The 16011-nt window shown below is 38.8% G+C and overlaps 2 protein-coding genes across 2 annotated transcripts; one reads left to right on the top strand and one right to left on the bottom strand.

Moving 5' to 3' along the window:
- Window positions 1-7867: 7867 nt before the first annotated feature.
- LOC126755447 (SNF-related serine/threonine-protein kinase) lies at window positions 7868-11731 on the bottom strand. Its single transcript, XM_050468024.1, has 8 exons — window positions 11050-11731; window positions 10759-10977; window positions 10379-10554; window positions 9966-10317; window positions 9775-9909; window positions 9597-9717; window positions 8849-9526; window positions 7868-8594 (listed from the first exon to the last, which is right to left on the bottom strand). The coding sequence occupies exons 1-8, from the start codon at window positions 11298-11300 to the stop codon at window positions 8067-8069; spliced, it is 2460 nt and encodes an 819-aa protein (XP_050323981.1). The 5' UTR covers window positions 11301-11731; the 3' UTR covers window positions 7868-8066.
- A 412-nt stretch (window positions 11732-12143) lies between these two features.
- LOC126755373 (ubiquitin carboxyl-terminal hydrolase 33) lies at window positions 12144-15777 on the top strand. Its single transcript, XM_050467901.1, has 6 exons — window positions 12144-12325; window positions 12402-12957; window positions 13014-13728; window positions 13791-14811; window positions 14868-15204; window positions 15264-15777. Exons 1-6 carry the CDS (start codon window positions 12251-12253, stop codon window positions 15593-15595), a joined length of 3036 nt encoding a protein of 1011 aa, XP_050323858.1. The 5' UTR covers window positions 12144-12250; the 3' UTR covers window positions 15596-15777.
- Window positions 15778-16011: the final 234 nt, after the last annotated feature.

Below are 16011 nucleotides of genomic sequence, written 5' to 3'. Positions count from 1 at the left end.
TCATTTCCAATGACAGAAGAGTTGGGCATCTGTTGTTCTTTTTGTAACGGATATCTAATCGCTGTTAGGATGGTAAGGATTAGAAAAGTTGTCGTTGCCGTCATCCAAATGTAGGCCCAGGAAACGTTCTGTTTTGACGGGGTCGGACCAAAGGGAGAAGGTTGTCAGATGAGTAGGGTTAGCATAGCATGCTAAGAGGTGGCCAGTGACATGCGGGGACTCATTCCACGCTGAACATATATTTGATATTTCAGGTCCTATTCTGAATGATTACGAGTTTAACCTGCTACAGTATCTAGAACGAACCTGCGCAAGGGTCACTCTCGTTCGTCGGGACAACTCGAGCTCTTCGTCTGCAATGGGTGGTGGTTTGACTCCAAGTAAGCCATTCACTCTGAGGGAGTTGGTGAAGGTGTTAATGACTCAGTACATGTCGGAAGTTAGTTGCGTCCGAAGTCTGGTCGTCGGATTGTTTGATGTAGTCGACGTCGTTGAGGAATGACTTATTGATGCTCCTAGGAAGCGGTTCCGCTCAAAGCTGGTGATTGCATGTATAATTTCTGCGAAAGAACCCCAGCTGGAACTGCTTGGAGAGGAGTTCTATGTAAGTGTTCGATGGAAGACATCTAGAGGCATCATGTCGTTGTCTGGAGTGGAGTGTTCTTACATGTTTGGAGCTTCCTCGTCTTCGTTTCACTGCATCCAGACGACCTTACGTCCGTAGGAATGGATAAAGCGGTGAAGGTGCTCTCGGTAAATTCTGTGAAGCCGACCCAGTTGGCTTTGTTATAGTTAACGATGGACCATAGAAATAAAGTCATGGTCCACCTCTTCAGTCCTGGAGGCAGCGTAGAGTTTTTGATGTCTTCAAGTAGCGCTATGTGATTGACTGTATCAGATCCTTTTGACAAGTCCAACGCTAGAGGATCGTCCCATCGGAGGATGGTTTCTGGTTAAGGCCTTAAACTATCTGGGCGTTTATGACGCTAAGGGCTGTGGTGGTACTGTCCATTTTTCGGAAGTCATGCTGGTGGTTTGCTAGGCTCAGGTGGTGTATGAAGGTCGAGAGCAGAAAGGACTCAAGTGAGAGAGGAGAGGACAGTTATCAGACGACAGAACTCCCTTTTACTGGCTGGTTTGCCCAGGTTTCAGTAGTGAGACGACTCTTCCAATTTTTCTCACATCGGGAATTTGAAGAATTGTCAGCGACAGAAGATCTAAACGGTTGTTTAACATGGTTTCTTGGACCGTGGCTATCCACGTTCCTGGCTCATAAATGCAACTATCTCTTCGATCTTGCTCTGGAGTCCGTTGCGGTTGAATTGTATAATTCGAGTTTGCCTCGGGTGTCCGTGAGTGATTCTGTGAATGAGGAAGTTGCGTGTAGGTGATGGGTGTTGCAGCGGTAAAACCTGCAAGGGCAGTTGTCGCACTGTGGGGTTAGTTGGAGACACCACCATTGGGTGACGGGGCAGACTCCTGTAGCATGGGGCAACATATGACACACTCCACTCACGTGTGGTGCGCAGGCCGGAACATGGCGGGAAGTGACATCAACCAGTACAAGAATTGCACTTGACTGATGTAACATTCCGATGTATGACGGTCTGACACACGGAACAAACAGTGCGAGGAACCTAGAGTTGCAGAGTGGTTCTCGCACGAGGATTAGGGCGGAATGAAGATTGGGGGAAGACTGATCAGAATGGAAGACATGCAGTGCAGAAGTGCAGATTGCACAGCCGTAGAGGCTAAGATTGCAGTAGTGCGTTGGCAGCATGGAGGAACGTAACTCGTGATCCACTCCCTGTGTGTCTTAAGGCTTGAGCAGGTTTTAAGATGACTTCCTCCGTTGCATGTATTACACCTGACCGAGGTGGAGTTTGGATGGAGCCTTTTAGCGCCGACGCAGCAGAAAAATTCCTCCTTGTCCAGGTTGGACTCAAAGCCGGCAAAAGTAAGGAGGATACGGAGCAAGGCGTTGCTAAAGTGACAACAAACTTATACTAAGCTTTACTGATTTAACCGGGGTTAGATCTCCGAAATACAGCCCTTGGCCGGATAAAATCCGGGCCAATTCCGGTGCGCAGAACCGGTTGTTGTGTGAAATAAATTGGAATTTCAGTTGGGCATCCTTTATCTCTTATGTAGACTATGAATGATAGACTTTTAGATTACATTAATTACTTACGGCCGATTTCTTAATGTCTGATTAGCAATAAGTTAAGTGCTTATTAACTTAACCAGTACTTTTTCCAGTCAAATTTTTGTTAACTTAATCAATACTCTTTCTTCCGGTGAGGTTACCCAGAATTTAACAGACTGGCTTAATCCCCTTTGTAGTAAATCGGAGAGATTTGTCTCTAGCATTGTCAACGGCACATCAAAAAATCAACGATTTTATGTTTTTTAATTTTTTTTGTAAAACATTTAAATAGATATTTATATGTAACTATATGCAAATATGATCAACAGAGAGCAACAACAACTATGTTGTCACTACCGAAGGGCGCCACGTCGGTGACCAAATGAAGCATTATAAAGAAATAAGGCAGTGTGGCGAACACAGATATCAGAAGAAAATAGAATCGACGATAATTTGCCAGAATTAAAGAGACAACGAAGTTCGTAGTTCCCATATTGTTCGAGTGGCAATGATTATTTTATAATTCACTAATCAATCTCAAAGTAGACGATTTATCGAATAAATCAGATACAGTATTCAAAAGCCTCTTATATAACAACCTGCTAACCAATCTAAAGTTTTTGCGGTGTAATTACATACATATATCTTCTATTTAAGAGAAGAGAATTGTGAATGTTAATTCTTCTGACGATAAGCTGTACGAGATATACGACGACATTGACATAGTTCAGCGAATTAAAAGACAGCGACTACGCTGGCTAGTCATGTTGTCCGGATTAATGAAAACACTCCAGCTCTGAAAGTATTCGGCGCAGTACCCGCCGGGGGAAGCAGAGGAAGAGGAAGACCTCCACTCCGTTGGAAGGACCAAGTGGAGAAGGACCTGGCTACGCTTGGAATATCCAATTGGCGCCACGTAGCGAAAAGAAGAAACGACTGGCGCGCTGTTGTTAACTCGGCTATAATCGCGTAAGCGGTGTCTACGCCAATTAAGAAGAAGAAGAATTCTTCTGACCCAATCTTTGGAGACACCCAACACTTTCACAGATTTACTAGTACAAAAAGCAGACTGTTTCAGAGAAGAGAATAATCACTTCATTATACATTACTCTCTTATATGATATTGATAGAATAACAAGAATACAACTATAATAATAAATGGAAAATGGATATACATATATATACTGAAAACTGTCTCGTGAGCATGAAAAGGGCTATTATCAGCTGTTAATGCATACTGTGTGAAGGAACACTAGAGACCTTTGCAATGATGCAGTTGAGTAATAATAAAGAAATTAGCACAAAAATTGATTAATTGAGAAAAGCTAGGCTATTTAAAACGCGATTTGAATGCAAGCTTGTCGAAAAAAGTAAGCCGAAAACAGAAACCTCAGGCAAGAAAAGATAGCGTAGACGTACCGTTAATAATGTTAAAATCAGACATGGGCTGGAACTAAACACACGTGCACCTAAAAAGCAAATGACAACGACAGAGATACATATATTGCAAAGCCAAACTGGGCACATAGGACAGTTTAAAACTTATATGAAGGATGTTTGCACAAGCTATGAAGAAGGAATATTGATAGTATTTCCAAAATCCCATCATAGTTTCGATGATTCAAATTCCATAAATTATATAAGAGTTCCACAATAGTTCCAGTGGAAGGCATTACATTGATTCTAGAGAAAAGGTAAAGTTTTTTGGAAAACCTGTTGTGTGGTTAGTTTTCTTCTTCTTTACTGGCGTAGACACCGTTTACGCGATTACATCCGAGTTAAGAACAGCGCGCCAGTCGTTACCTCTTTTCGCAAAGGTGGCGCCAATTGGAAATTCCAAGCGAAGCATGGTCCTTCTCCACCTGGTCCTTCCAACGGAGTGGAGGTCTTCCTCTTCCTCTGCTCCTCCAGCGCGAACTGCGTCGAATACTTTCAGAGCTGGAGTGTTTTCGTCCTATCGAACAACGTGGCCTAGCCAGCGTAGCCGCTGTCTTTTAATTCGCTGAACTACGTCAATGCCGCCGTATATCTCATGCAGCTCATCGTTCCATCGAATGCGATATTCGTCGTGGCCAACGCGCAAAGGACCATAAAACTTTCGCAGAACTTTTCTCTCGAAAACTCGCAACGTCGACTCATCAGTTGTTGTCATTGTCCAGGCCTCTGCACCATATAGCAGGACGGGAATTATGAGTGACTTATAGAGTTTAGTTTTTGTTCGTCGGGAGAGGACTTTACTTCTCAATTGTCTACTCAGTCCGAAGTAGCACCTGTTGGCGAGACTTCTTCTGCGTTGGATTTCCAGGCTGACATTGTTGGTGTTGATACTAGTTCCAAGATAAACGAAATTGTCTACGACTTCAAAGTTATGATTGTCAACAGTGACGTCAGAGCCAAGCCGCGAGGGCGACGACTGTTTGTTTGATGAGAGGAGATATTTCGTCTTGCCATCGTTCACCACCAGACCCATCTTCTTTTCTTCCTTATCCAGTCTGGAGAAAGCAGAACTAACGGCCCGGGTGTTGAGGTCAAAGATATCAATATCATCGGCGTACGCCAGCAGCTTTACGTACACTCTTATAGAAGATTTTACCTGCTCGATTAAGTTCTCCAGTTCGAATTATTTTCTCCAGCAGCAGGTTGAAGAAGTCGCACGATAGGGAGTCGCCTTGTCAGAAACTTCGTTTGGTATAGAACGGTTCGGAGATGTTCTTCCCTCAGCTTACACAGACGTATTATTATAGTTTTGCAGGGATACCAAATTCAGACATCGCGGCATAAAGGCAGCTCCTTTTCGTACTGTCAAAAGCAGCTTTGAAATCGACGAAAAGGTTGTGTGTGTCGATTCTCTGTTCACGAGTCTTTTCCAAGATTTGGCGCATGGTGAATATCTGGTCAGTTTTTGATTTTCCAGGTCTAAAGCCACAATGATAAGGTCCAATCAGTTTGTTGACGCTGGGCTCGGCCGTCAATTCATCGGCCCCCACCGCTTTGTTGTTCTTCAGACGGGTAATTGCTATTCGAACTTCTTCATTGTCGGACAATGGAACGTCTGCTCCATCGTCATCGATTGGAGAATCGGGTTCGCCTTCTTTTGGCTTTATACTTTCACTGCCATTCTGCAGGCTGGAGAAGTGTTTTCCCATAATTTTAGTATGCCCTGGGCATCAGTCGCTAGATCACCTCCTTGGGTTCTACTAGAGTATCCTCCGGTCTTGAAACCTTCTGTTAGTCGCCGCATTTTTTCGTAGAATTTTCGTGCAATACCCTTGTCGGCCAGCTTATCAAGTTCGTACTGCGTCTCGCTTCCCTCTTTAACTCTTGGCATCTATCCAATCCTGCTCGACATGGCACTCCTCGTCTTAGCAGCTGTTCTTTTGCCTTTTCCGAAAACCAATGGTTTCGGTTGCAGCTGGACGTAAGGAGCTTGAAATGCCGTCCCACAGTTTTCTTATACCGAGTTGTTGATGAGTGCTCTCAGAGAACAGGAGTTGTGATTGCAGCTTCTTGACGTCAAACTTTCCTTGTGTTTGTTGACGTCGTTTTTTGTTGCACAGAGGCGGGTGCGAAACTTGGCTGCAACAAGATAATGGTCCGAGTCGATGTTAGGACCTCGGAGTGTACGAACGTCTAGAACACTGGAGACGTCTCTTCCGTCTATCACAACATGATCGATCTGGTTGGTGGTTTTTCGATCCGGATACAGCCAGGTAGCTTGATGTATTTTCTTATGCTGGAATCTAGTACTACAGATAACCATATTTCGGGCTCGACGAAGTCGATCAGCCTCAGTCCATTTGGGGATGTTTCTTCGTGGAGGCTGAATTTACCAACTGTTGTGCCAAAGATACCTTCCCTGCCCATCCTGGCGTTAAAGTCGCCAAGCACGATTGTGATATCGTGGCGGGGGCAGCTCTCATAAGTGCGCTCCAAATGCTCATAGAAGGCATCTGGTTCTTGTGGTTCTTATGGCATTAACTACAGTGGCCATATAAAGGAGCAAAATTTCGGTGTGGGATTCGTGGTGGGAGAGAGACTCCGTCGCCGAGTGCTGTGCAGCTATGAGATCTGACCCCGCCACATCACCCGCGGTGACATATATAACTTGAAAGTCGTAAATAATATCATCTAACTTGCATACGACATTAACACCAACAACAACGTCAGCATCGAAAACCAACGCAGAATAACTCTTGCCAATAGATGCTACTTCAGACCAAGTAGACAATTGAGAAGCAAAGTCCTCTCTCGACGAACAAAGACCAAATGCTATATGGTGCAGAGGCATGGACGATGACAACATCTGATGAGTCGGCGTTACGAGTTTTCGAGAGAAAGCTTTTTCGGAAGGTTTATGGTCCTTTGCGCGTTGGCAACGGCGAATACCGCAGTAGATGGAACGATGAGTTGTACGAGATATACGACGACATTAACATAGTTCAGCGAATTAAGTGAGAGCGGCTACGCTGGCTAGACTCTAGCTCTTAGAGTTTTCGACGCGGTAACTGCCGGAGGCAGCAGAGAAAGACCTCCACTCCGTTGGAGAGACCAAACATCAAAAAGGGAGAACGGTTGTTATAAACTCTACTATAACCGCATAAGCGGTATCTACGCCCATAAAGAATAAGAAGAATGTACAAGTGTATGGTAATATTTGGTAAAGTGTGTTTGGCTTGTGATATGAGTTACCTCCGGGGTATGCCACAATGAACGTTTTGCTTTGCTTCTCTAATAAAAAATGGAGGCAGTCGCATGGCAAGGCATAAAAAGATAAGTTCAACATTTTCTCTCAAAACAAATGTCTGACGTAAAGCGAAGAAAAGTTCTATGTGAATTGGCCATAAGGATGACAATTCATACCAGAGATAAAAGAATGTCCAACTTATTCCTGTGCGACTCAGCAATAGGTTCAGGGATAAATCCCGGATAACGCTTTTTCATTATGCAGATTAAAAATTAATTATATTTTGACCGTTTAATTAATGGAGGAACTATTTAATTAATTTTTTTGTGATATACTAAAAATGCATTTAATAAACGTGAACGCTTTTGTTAATTCATGATATAGACCTAATTTATTAGTTTATAATGAATGAATATAATGCGTGAAAATATTTGATCATTTTCAAACATAATTTTGCGACTTCAGTGAATGGTTAAACGAGATTGTGATTATGAATGTTGTATTTATGAGAATGTGATAATAAAGAAAACATTCCGATTCATATTGCCGTCGGACTGGTTACTTCTGTGATCGCTGCAAGCGACACCACCAGAGAATTTGCCGAGAATGAGCGACAAAGAGTCGCCGTCTGATCACCGTCCCAAGTGTAAAAAGATGTGAACGAACTCATACAGCATACATATATCGAACTTAGCTGTCAAAGCAAATGTCTGAAGCAAAGCGAAGCGAAAGTTTTATGTTAATCAGCCAAAGGTAAAGTGTAGCAGAAAATATTGGCGCAATTTGCGCTGCTAATTTTATGTTGACTGCCATTGCATGATACTGTGGGTTTAGCATATTTGACAATATTTGTTATTTTAAAATATTTTCAGAAGTAATCAACTCATTTGAGTCCAATATTTCCTTTTATCCTTTTACCGTTAAATATATATATGTACATATACATATGTATACTTATACATATATACATAAATTTTTATTATTTATGCTATGATTGGTACCCTACATATTTTCGCTCAATTCGTAAAACACGCATATTAAAAATATTTATTACGTTCAGAACGTGCGTAATGCATGTGACTTTGTTGCGATTTATTTATAATTACTAATAATAGAATATTGCATTGAATATTAGATTATACTTTTAAGTTTAAATTAATTTAATTAAAATATCTAGTTATATTTTTCATTCATTCTGCCTCTTATGAGTGGTTGTATCATTTGACTCCTGCCGTATTAAGAAAAATTTACTACCGGAAAATATTTACCTAGCTTACGAATTTTTTTCATAGTAACAAAACATTTTGAGCCAGTAAGTTGAATTGCTTTTGATATCTTACTATCTTCGAGAATAATATCTTCTATTGAGTTCAATTTACATATGCTTTCACGTATGTGCATTGAATTTTTTTCGAGGAAAATGGAATTGTTCTTAATTCTTTGTGAATCAATGGAAATTATATCATCTTCATACTCTTCCTTAGTTTCTGCAACAGTGTATGAGTTAACATTAAAAAGAGAATTCCTAATATCGGTTTGAATGTCAGATGTGAGACATTTTTGACGAAATTCGTATTCCTGTGCCTCGGTTATACGATCCAATGATTGGCTCTCCCGAACACGACGCCGACCTGTTCCGATTATAAACAATTCTGAATTTGATTCAAGTGAACAGTTATGTTTATTTTTCTCGTCTTTCGGAGTTTTCTTTTGTCGTTCTGTGTGCGAGTTACTGTCCTTTCGCTTCTCATCAGTTTTATTATGCTAAATTAAAAAAATTATAATTAATATTATTAGTTAACGAAATATAAGGAAACAAATATGTATATATGTGACCTGATCTACGAAAAAGGAAAAGGGAGCTAACGTGCGAAAACTAGTTTTCTGGGAAACAGCTGTTAAAATTTCATCTTCCATCCGAACCAACTAAAAAGTGAAATCTGATTTTTTGACACCTAAGCCCCCTTTCCGTAGACCAGCTCACATATAGTAGTTTATCATAAACTACTTTTTCTTACATCTTTGCTATGTTTTTGATTATCCTTTTTTCCGCTTACGTTTGTATTACTGCCGGTAACCATTTGTGTTGATGGTATTTGGGATCCAGAGGGAGGGCACGATTGATCTTGTGAATCACTTGAATCATCGTGGGAATCACGTCGGTGCATACGAAATCTCGTTGGAGTGTCTCCAACGAATTTGTTCATCTTTTTCTTGCTACGTGCTTTAGTATCATCATCCGATGCTTCCGAGCTACTACATGAGGGTGTTCGAATTTTGCTTAGTTTGCTACGACGATGTGTTAGTACTGGGTTTTTGTTACTCATAGGAATTAATTTGCCTATTTCAAGGTCTTTCATTCCTCTTAAAGCATCTTCCATTACGGGTGGTTTAGCTGTTCTAAAATTTGAAGTGTCCTTCTTCACACCTGTATCACATGTGACGTGATTTTCTATTTGGTTAAGCTTATGTACTAAAGTAGCGTCTACTGATGCAGTCATTTTTGGGCGATCATCAACTTGCATCATAGAATTGGATTTCGTCCGTTCTTGAACCACACAATTCAAACGACCATCAGATATTGATTCTCGTCGTGTAATAGCCACACGTAATTCATTACCATCATTCGTATTTTCGTAGCCAGACTCGTCTTCGTCCTCTTCTCGGACAATACTACACTTTCTACTTCTTTTATCCTGAATTAATAGAAAAAAACATGTAACTTTTATAAGGTTTCAGTTTACAAAAGCGTATTTAGTAACTAACGGTTTTAGTTTCCGCTGCAGGTCGCGCCACCATATTTATCGGCATTACTATTTTATTTGAGTCCAAAGAATTTATTTTTATGTCTGGTTGTTTCTCACGCTTTGAATCTGTAACGTTAGCCCTAAAAATTTTTAAATGAGTACATACGTCGATATAATTATAAATTTATTTGACGTACTTCGTAACAACTTCTGGTAAAAAGAGAGATGTATGCTTTTTCGGTAATTGCTCTTCGCGACGTTTACGTAGCCTCAATTCTGCCAAAAGGAAATATGTTGCTGTGATGTGATTATATTGATTTTTGTCCAGCGCCCTATACATTTTTTTCATTATTTAAGTACAATAGCTTGTAAGACGATTAATACTCACTGCAAAATTTCCTCTTTAGGAGCTATGTTTCCGTTAATCATTTTTTGTATTATGAAAGCGTGGTCTTCATCACTAAGTTCTTGCCTGCTTATCAATGGCAAACTATCGGTCGCATCAAAATCGGGTATTTCACTTAACCAAGGATGTGCTGCAATCTGTTCAAGGGTAGCACGTTTTTTTGGGTCACGAACCAACATTGAACTAATTAGCTGTTTACAATGTTGAGACACCTGTGGTGGGACCGTATATTTACAGTCCATAATCATGGTCAAAGTTTCTGAATCATTCGCTTTTTCAAAAGGTGGCTGACCACAAACAAGCATATAAAGTATTACTCCCAGAGACCATATATCTGTAAGAAATCTCAGATTTGTTAATTTACGAATTTTATATTACAATATTTTAATGCTCACCAACAGCTGGCGCATCATAAGAGTCTCCTAAAAGAATTTCCGGTGCAGAATACGCCAAACTGCCGCAAAATGTTTCCAACTTTTGACCAGGAGAAAATTTGTTGCTAAATCCAAAGTCTGTTAATTTAACGACACCAATTTTTTCAAAAAATACAACATTTTCTGGTTTCAGGTCTCTAAAAAATCCAAAAAAAATATTGCATTAAAAAATTTACTCTATCTTAATTACAACATACAGTATTTATCTATGCACAGAATAGTTAATTATTCGCAAATAACTTTAAACTTTTATGTTAATTATGTATTGCGGATATGCAATTTACATTAAGAAATTGCACTTTGAAAAATCCATCATATTAAATACAAAATCCTTTACTCACCTGTGAACAACATGCAGCTGATGACAATAAGTGATAGCTCGTAAAATTTGTTTAAAATATTTTCTGGCGAATTCTTCGCTAAGACCCCCCTCATGTTTCATTATATAATCATAAAGATCGCCACCATCACCCAACTCCAACACTAAATAGAGTTTAGTTGGCGTGTCAATAACCTCATAGAGACGCACCACATTCGGATGTTGTACCAACTTCATACATCTAAACAAAATAAACAATTTATTAATGGCCCTTACTATAGGTTATTTTTTTTTTGTTTTTCGTATATCCTACCTTACTTCTTGAAATAAATGGGCTTTGGATATTTCATCTAATTTAGTCTTATCTACTACTTTCACTGCTACTTTGGCACCAGTAAATACATGTCGGGCCAATTTCACTACAGCAAAATGTCCGGATCCTAGAGTTTCTTCTAAATCATATAATCCAGCTATTTTTCCATCGTAAGAACCACCGCTACAACCGGATATAGATTGTATTTGTGTTGCCGATGCACCGAAAGCCATATTCTCATCAGAGTGCATGCCCGAATTCACGAATATACTTTGGTGATATGGTTGTTATATTGAATAGGCAGTTAATTCTAGTAAACTTTACTCCGTTTAAAAATGTATTTTCGTCTGGATTATATAGAACTTTTAGTCATAACTAAAAGGCATTCCTTAATAACTTGACGTTTGTTCTAATCAAGCGAAATATTTCTTTGGAGATATTTCCCGAGAGAATCTGCCTCATTCCGTTTTAGAGAAATGGAAACCTCTATATTCTTCTTCGGTTTCGATCAAATTAAACACATTTTAATGAAATTAAATTCTCTACGTCCTTTTAATAGCAAAACTCCGAATCTCCATGCACTCTTCTGTGAAGTTAATTTATTAAATCACTTATAGAAATAATTCTTCAATTCTTTTTTTGATCCAATATCTGTATGCGACGGGCTCTGGCTGTAGCAAATGCATTTTTTTAAATGCTGCCACACCATCAGAATTATTATGTAAAGTCTCCACAGTGTAGATATCTCCTTATTTTTTGTTCAGAAACAAAATTTTGCTGGCCCAACTCAATAGCTCGTTTTCAATTTAATTTATTACATAAAAAACATTTCCGTAAAAGTTCCTTACTTACCGTAAATCTTGTATACCGTTCAACACCATTTATAACTCATATTACATAAAAACATATATATATATATGTATATATAAGTTAAACTATCAAAAATTTTATATTAATTGATTAAACTCCGTAATTTGCGTACGCGGAGGACACTTTTAAAGTAACAGTCTTTGCTAGGTAACATTGGAACATCTAACCACCATATTATTTTTTCATGATCTAGTAATAATAACAAAATTTTCAAATGTGGTAACTTTGTAGTGTTTAGACTATCACTTGATTGCAGGAAGATTTGCAAAATTAAGCAGGAATTTTGCTCTGATTTCATGTTTTGTGCGGGAATTGGCAACTAATTTTTGCAATGGCACAGAAAAGGAGTAAGATGTGTCCACATATTGGCAATGAGCATGTGCTGGAGATTAAAAAGCTTGAAAAGGTACACAAGTATTAGGTGCTTTTCGTAATGCCATTTTATCTACTAACGGACCGAAATATTTGTTTTTTTGGAGTAGGTAAAGTCATGTGCAGAGTGTGAATATTCCGGACCGAATCTATGGATCTGTCTTCAGAGAAATTGCTTACGTGTGGGATGCTCTGAACAAGCCAATGATCACAGTACTGAACATTTTCAGCTGGATAACTGCCATTGTCTACACATGAATATGTCATCACAACGTTTGTGGTGCTATTTATGTGAACGAGAGGTGTTTATTGACGTGAAGCCAACATTGATAGAGGATCCGTTTATAACAGCAATGAGGTCAACGGTCGCTTCGCCAAAATATGAAAAAGATAGCAGTGATGGAAATGAAAGTGACGAAAACAACGAGGAAATATCGTCGTCATCAAATGGATTAATCGGACTTCAAAACATCGCTAATACCTGTTACATGAACTCAGCACTACAAGCTCTCAGTAACGTACAACCCATGACACATTACTTCCTTAACTGCAGTGATCTGGTTGAACACATTGTTGAGCAAAGTTCAAATCGGAATAAAGTTGGACTTGCTAAAAGTTATCAGCGGTTAATTCATGACATATGGTGCAGAAAGGGTATTGGAAAAGGTAAATATACAAAATTATTTGAATCTGTTTATTTATGCAATATTGTTGAAATGTAGATTACATTGCACCTCGTGGAATATTATATGGAATTCGAAGTGTTCATCCAATGTTTCGTGGCTTTCAGCAGCATGATACCCAAGAGTTTTTGCGTTGTTTTATGGACCAATTACATGAAGAATTAAAAGAAAATAGCCATGTATTGCCAATAATGTCATCTACCAAAACTCCAATGATAGAGACGAACACCTCCGAAGAACCAGTAGATTCAGACTCTGTGTCTCAGTCAAGCTCCTTGTCAGATTCTGAGTATGAAACGTGTGATAGCAGCCTTTCCCAGCATTCTAATCAAGTTAAAGGACAGTTAAATGCAAGTAGCGCAGATCGTAGTCGAAGAACGCGTAAATCACACAACAGTTCATCGCAGCCTCAAGCAGAAGTTCATTCAATTATAAGTGATGTATTTGATGGAAAATTACTCTCATCTGTACAATGCCTCACTTGTGATCGCATTTCCACACGCGAAGAAACGTTTCAAGATCTTTCGTTACCCATTCCGAATCGAGACTATTTGAACATGCTCCATCAAAACCATAGCTTAAGCGCTCAAAGTCTTAATTCAATTGACACTTTGGCACCTAATAACACAGACGGATGGTTCACCTGGTTCTGGAAAGTTTTTCGATCATGGCTGTGGGGCCCTTCTGTCACGTTATATGACTGTATGTCAAGTTTTTTTAGTGCAGACGAACTCAAAGGAGACAATATGTATAGGTATTTATTTTCGATAATATTTAATTATAATATTTTTATCGACAAAAATTATTATTACACAGTTGTGAAAAGTGCAATAAATTAAGAACAGGAATTAAATATTCACAAATTTTGGAACTACCGGAGGTGCTGTGCATTCACTTGAAGCGATTCCGTCATGATTTGTCCTACAGTTCGAAAATATCGTCACCAGTTCATTTTCCTCTTGAAGGTTTCGATATGAAACCATATTTACATAAAGATTGTAAATCAGTGGTAACAGTGTACAATTTGGTTTCTGTAATTTGTCATCATGGTACCGTAGGCGGTGGTCATTATACATGTTTTGCCCGTAATCCTGTTACAGATCGTTGGTACCAATATGATGATCAACACGTCACAGAAGTACAAGCCAGCACTGTTCAGAACTGTCAAGCATATGTTTTATTTTATCGAAAGCATAATCCTCAAATGGATCTAGTTAGAGCAAAGGCAAGTGAAATTTCTGCGTTGAATCCAGTCCACACGGCAGAAATTCGATTTTATGTTGCACGTGAATGGCTCTCAAGATTTAGTACATTTGCGGAACCTGGACCAATCAATAATTGGACAATACTGTGTTTACACGGTGGCCTCCTACAGTCTAAAATGGCTTTGTTAGATCAGATTGCAGTACCTATATCTCAGCCATTGTGGGATTTTCTATATTGTACATTTGGTGGCGGGCCTGCTATAAACATGTTGTTTGAATGCGAAATTTGCAAAAGAGCAGCTGAATCTCTGAAACGACGCCAACTTTATGAATTATGTGTGTTCACGAAATTCACTGGTATGGATACTGAACATGATTGTGGCGCCATATATGCCATATCAATGCCTTGGCTGCGAAAATGGCAACAATTTGCTCGCGGGATTACTCATAAGGAACCGGGACCCATTTCTAATGCTAATATTGCCCTAACAGATGCTGCTCAGACGTTACCAATTCGACAAGTGCGACCGGGCTCGGACTATGCCCAGGTGAATGCTCTTCTGTGGCGTTTCTTTTATGGTATTTATGGAGGAGGGCCAGAAATAATGCTTCGAGGAGCGGTTACAGAAGAGGTTTGTAAACTTCAAAAAATAAAAAGACTCAACTAGGAAACAATTTTTACTTTTAGATTGAAATCATTGACCAAGATGAACAGTTCGATTCTGACCATTTAGGAGACAAATTTGATTTTTCTGATACGGAAAGCAATATAGGAAATATGAATTCTGTTGATATGAATGAATCTGAAGCGATGCAAGAAAATTTAATTGTAGATAGTAGAAGTTCGGATGACAGTAATCGTTCGCCAATATTGTCTGTTCATTATGGCAATTTTAAAGAAGTCAAAAATACAAAACGTTTTGGAGGTAATAGTAAGAAGCTACGCCCACCATTACTTCGAAATAGTCTACGAAGAAAGAATACAAAAAGCCGAAATGCTATTAAAAGTGCATTTGGACCTACAGGTAACATACTACATAATTTTTGATCATGGAATTTCATTTAAGTTGCGTATTAACAACAGGTAATTACAATTTTCGGAGGAACTTCGATAGCATAGAAAATGGTTCAGCGGAAAAAGTACACAGACATTCCACTCAAGCAGTTGATATCGAACCCGACTTACAGCAAAGTGCATTTAATACAAATCAAAAGCAATCATTCCTATATGAAAACAAGCCTAGAAAACCAAATTCAAAGAGCAACTGTGCCGAAAGATTAGGATCATATTCTGACGAAATAGTAGCGGTGCATACTGGACATACTAAAAATAGATCGAGAAGTAAAGATGGCGTAACTCTTCAGAAATTTGTTCAGTTTCCGGAATCCAGAGAGACCACCGAAACTGATATTTAAAAATCAGACTTTCGAAGTAGTCATTACAATTTTTGTAGAGTTAATTCTGTTGGGCTATCCTTGTATGTATTTTTATATTCGTAAGCTTTTTATATTTACATTGTAAATTTATCAATGTATGTAAGTATATATGTATATACCAATGATGAAATAAAAGAGAGGTTAACCATGTTTAGTAGAAAGGTTGTATTTTGTAATTTGAAGATAAAGAAAAAAATGTTTGGGTGAACTAACAACATAACTTTAAAATTAATTATACTGAATTATCTGTTATCATGTGAAAAAGGCGTAATCAAATTGTGTTTCATACTTAAAATTTTTATATTTGTTTTACGTAACCGACAAAACGATATATAATTCTGTGCAAGAAATATTCCTTATTCTGTGGTTTTGTAACAAAAATAAAAAAAAAAACA

Source organism: Bactrocera neohumeralis, chromosome 4 (genome assembly GCF_024586455.1).
Source record: "Bactrocera neohumeralis isolate Rockhampton chromosome 4, APGP_CSIRO_Bneo_wtdbg2-racon-allhic-juicebox.fasta_v2, whole genome shotgun sequence".
Classification (NCBI taxonomy): domain Eukaryota; kingdom Metazoa; phylum Arthropoda; class Insecta; order Diptera; family Tephritidae; genus Bactrocera; species Bactrocera neohumeralis.
Note: the sequence above shows the minus strand (reverse complement) of the source record. Positions and strands in the feature narration are given on the sequence as shown.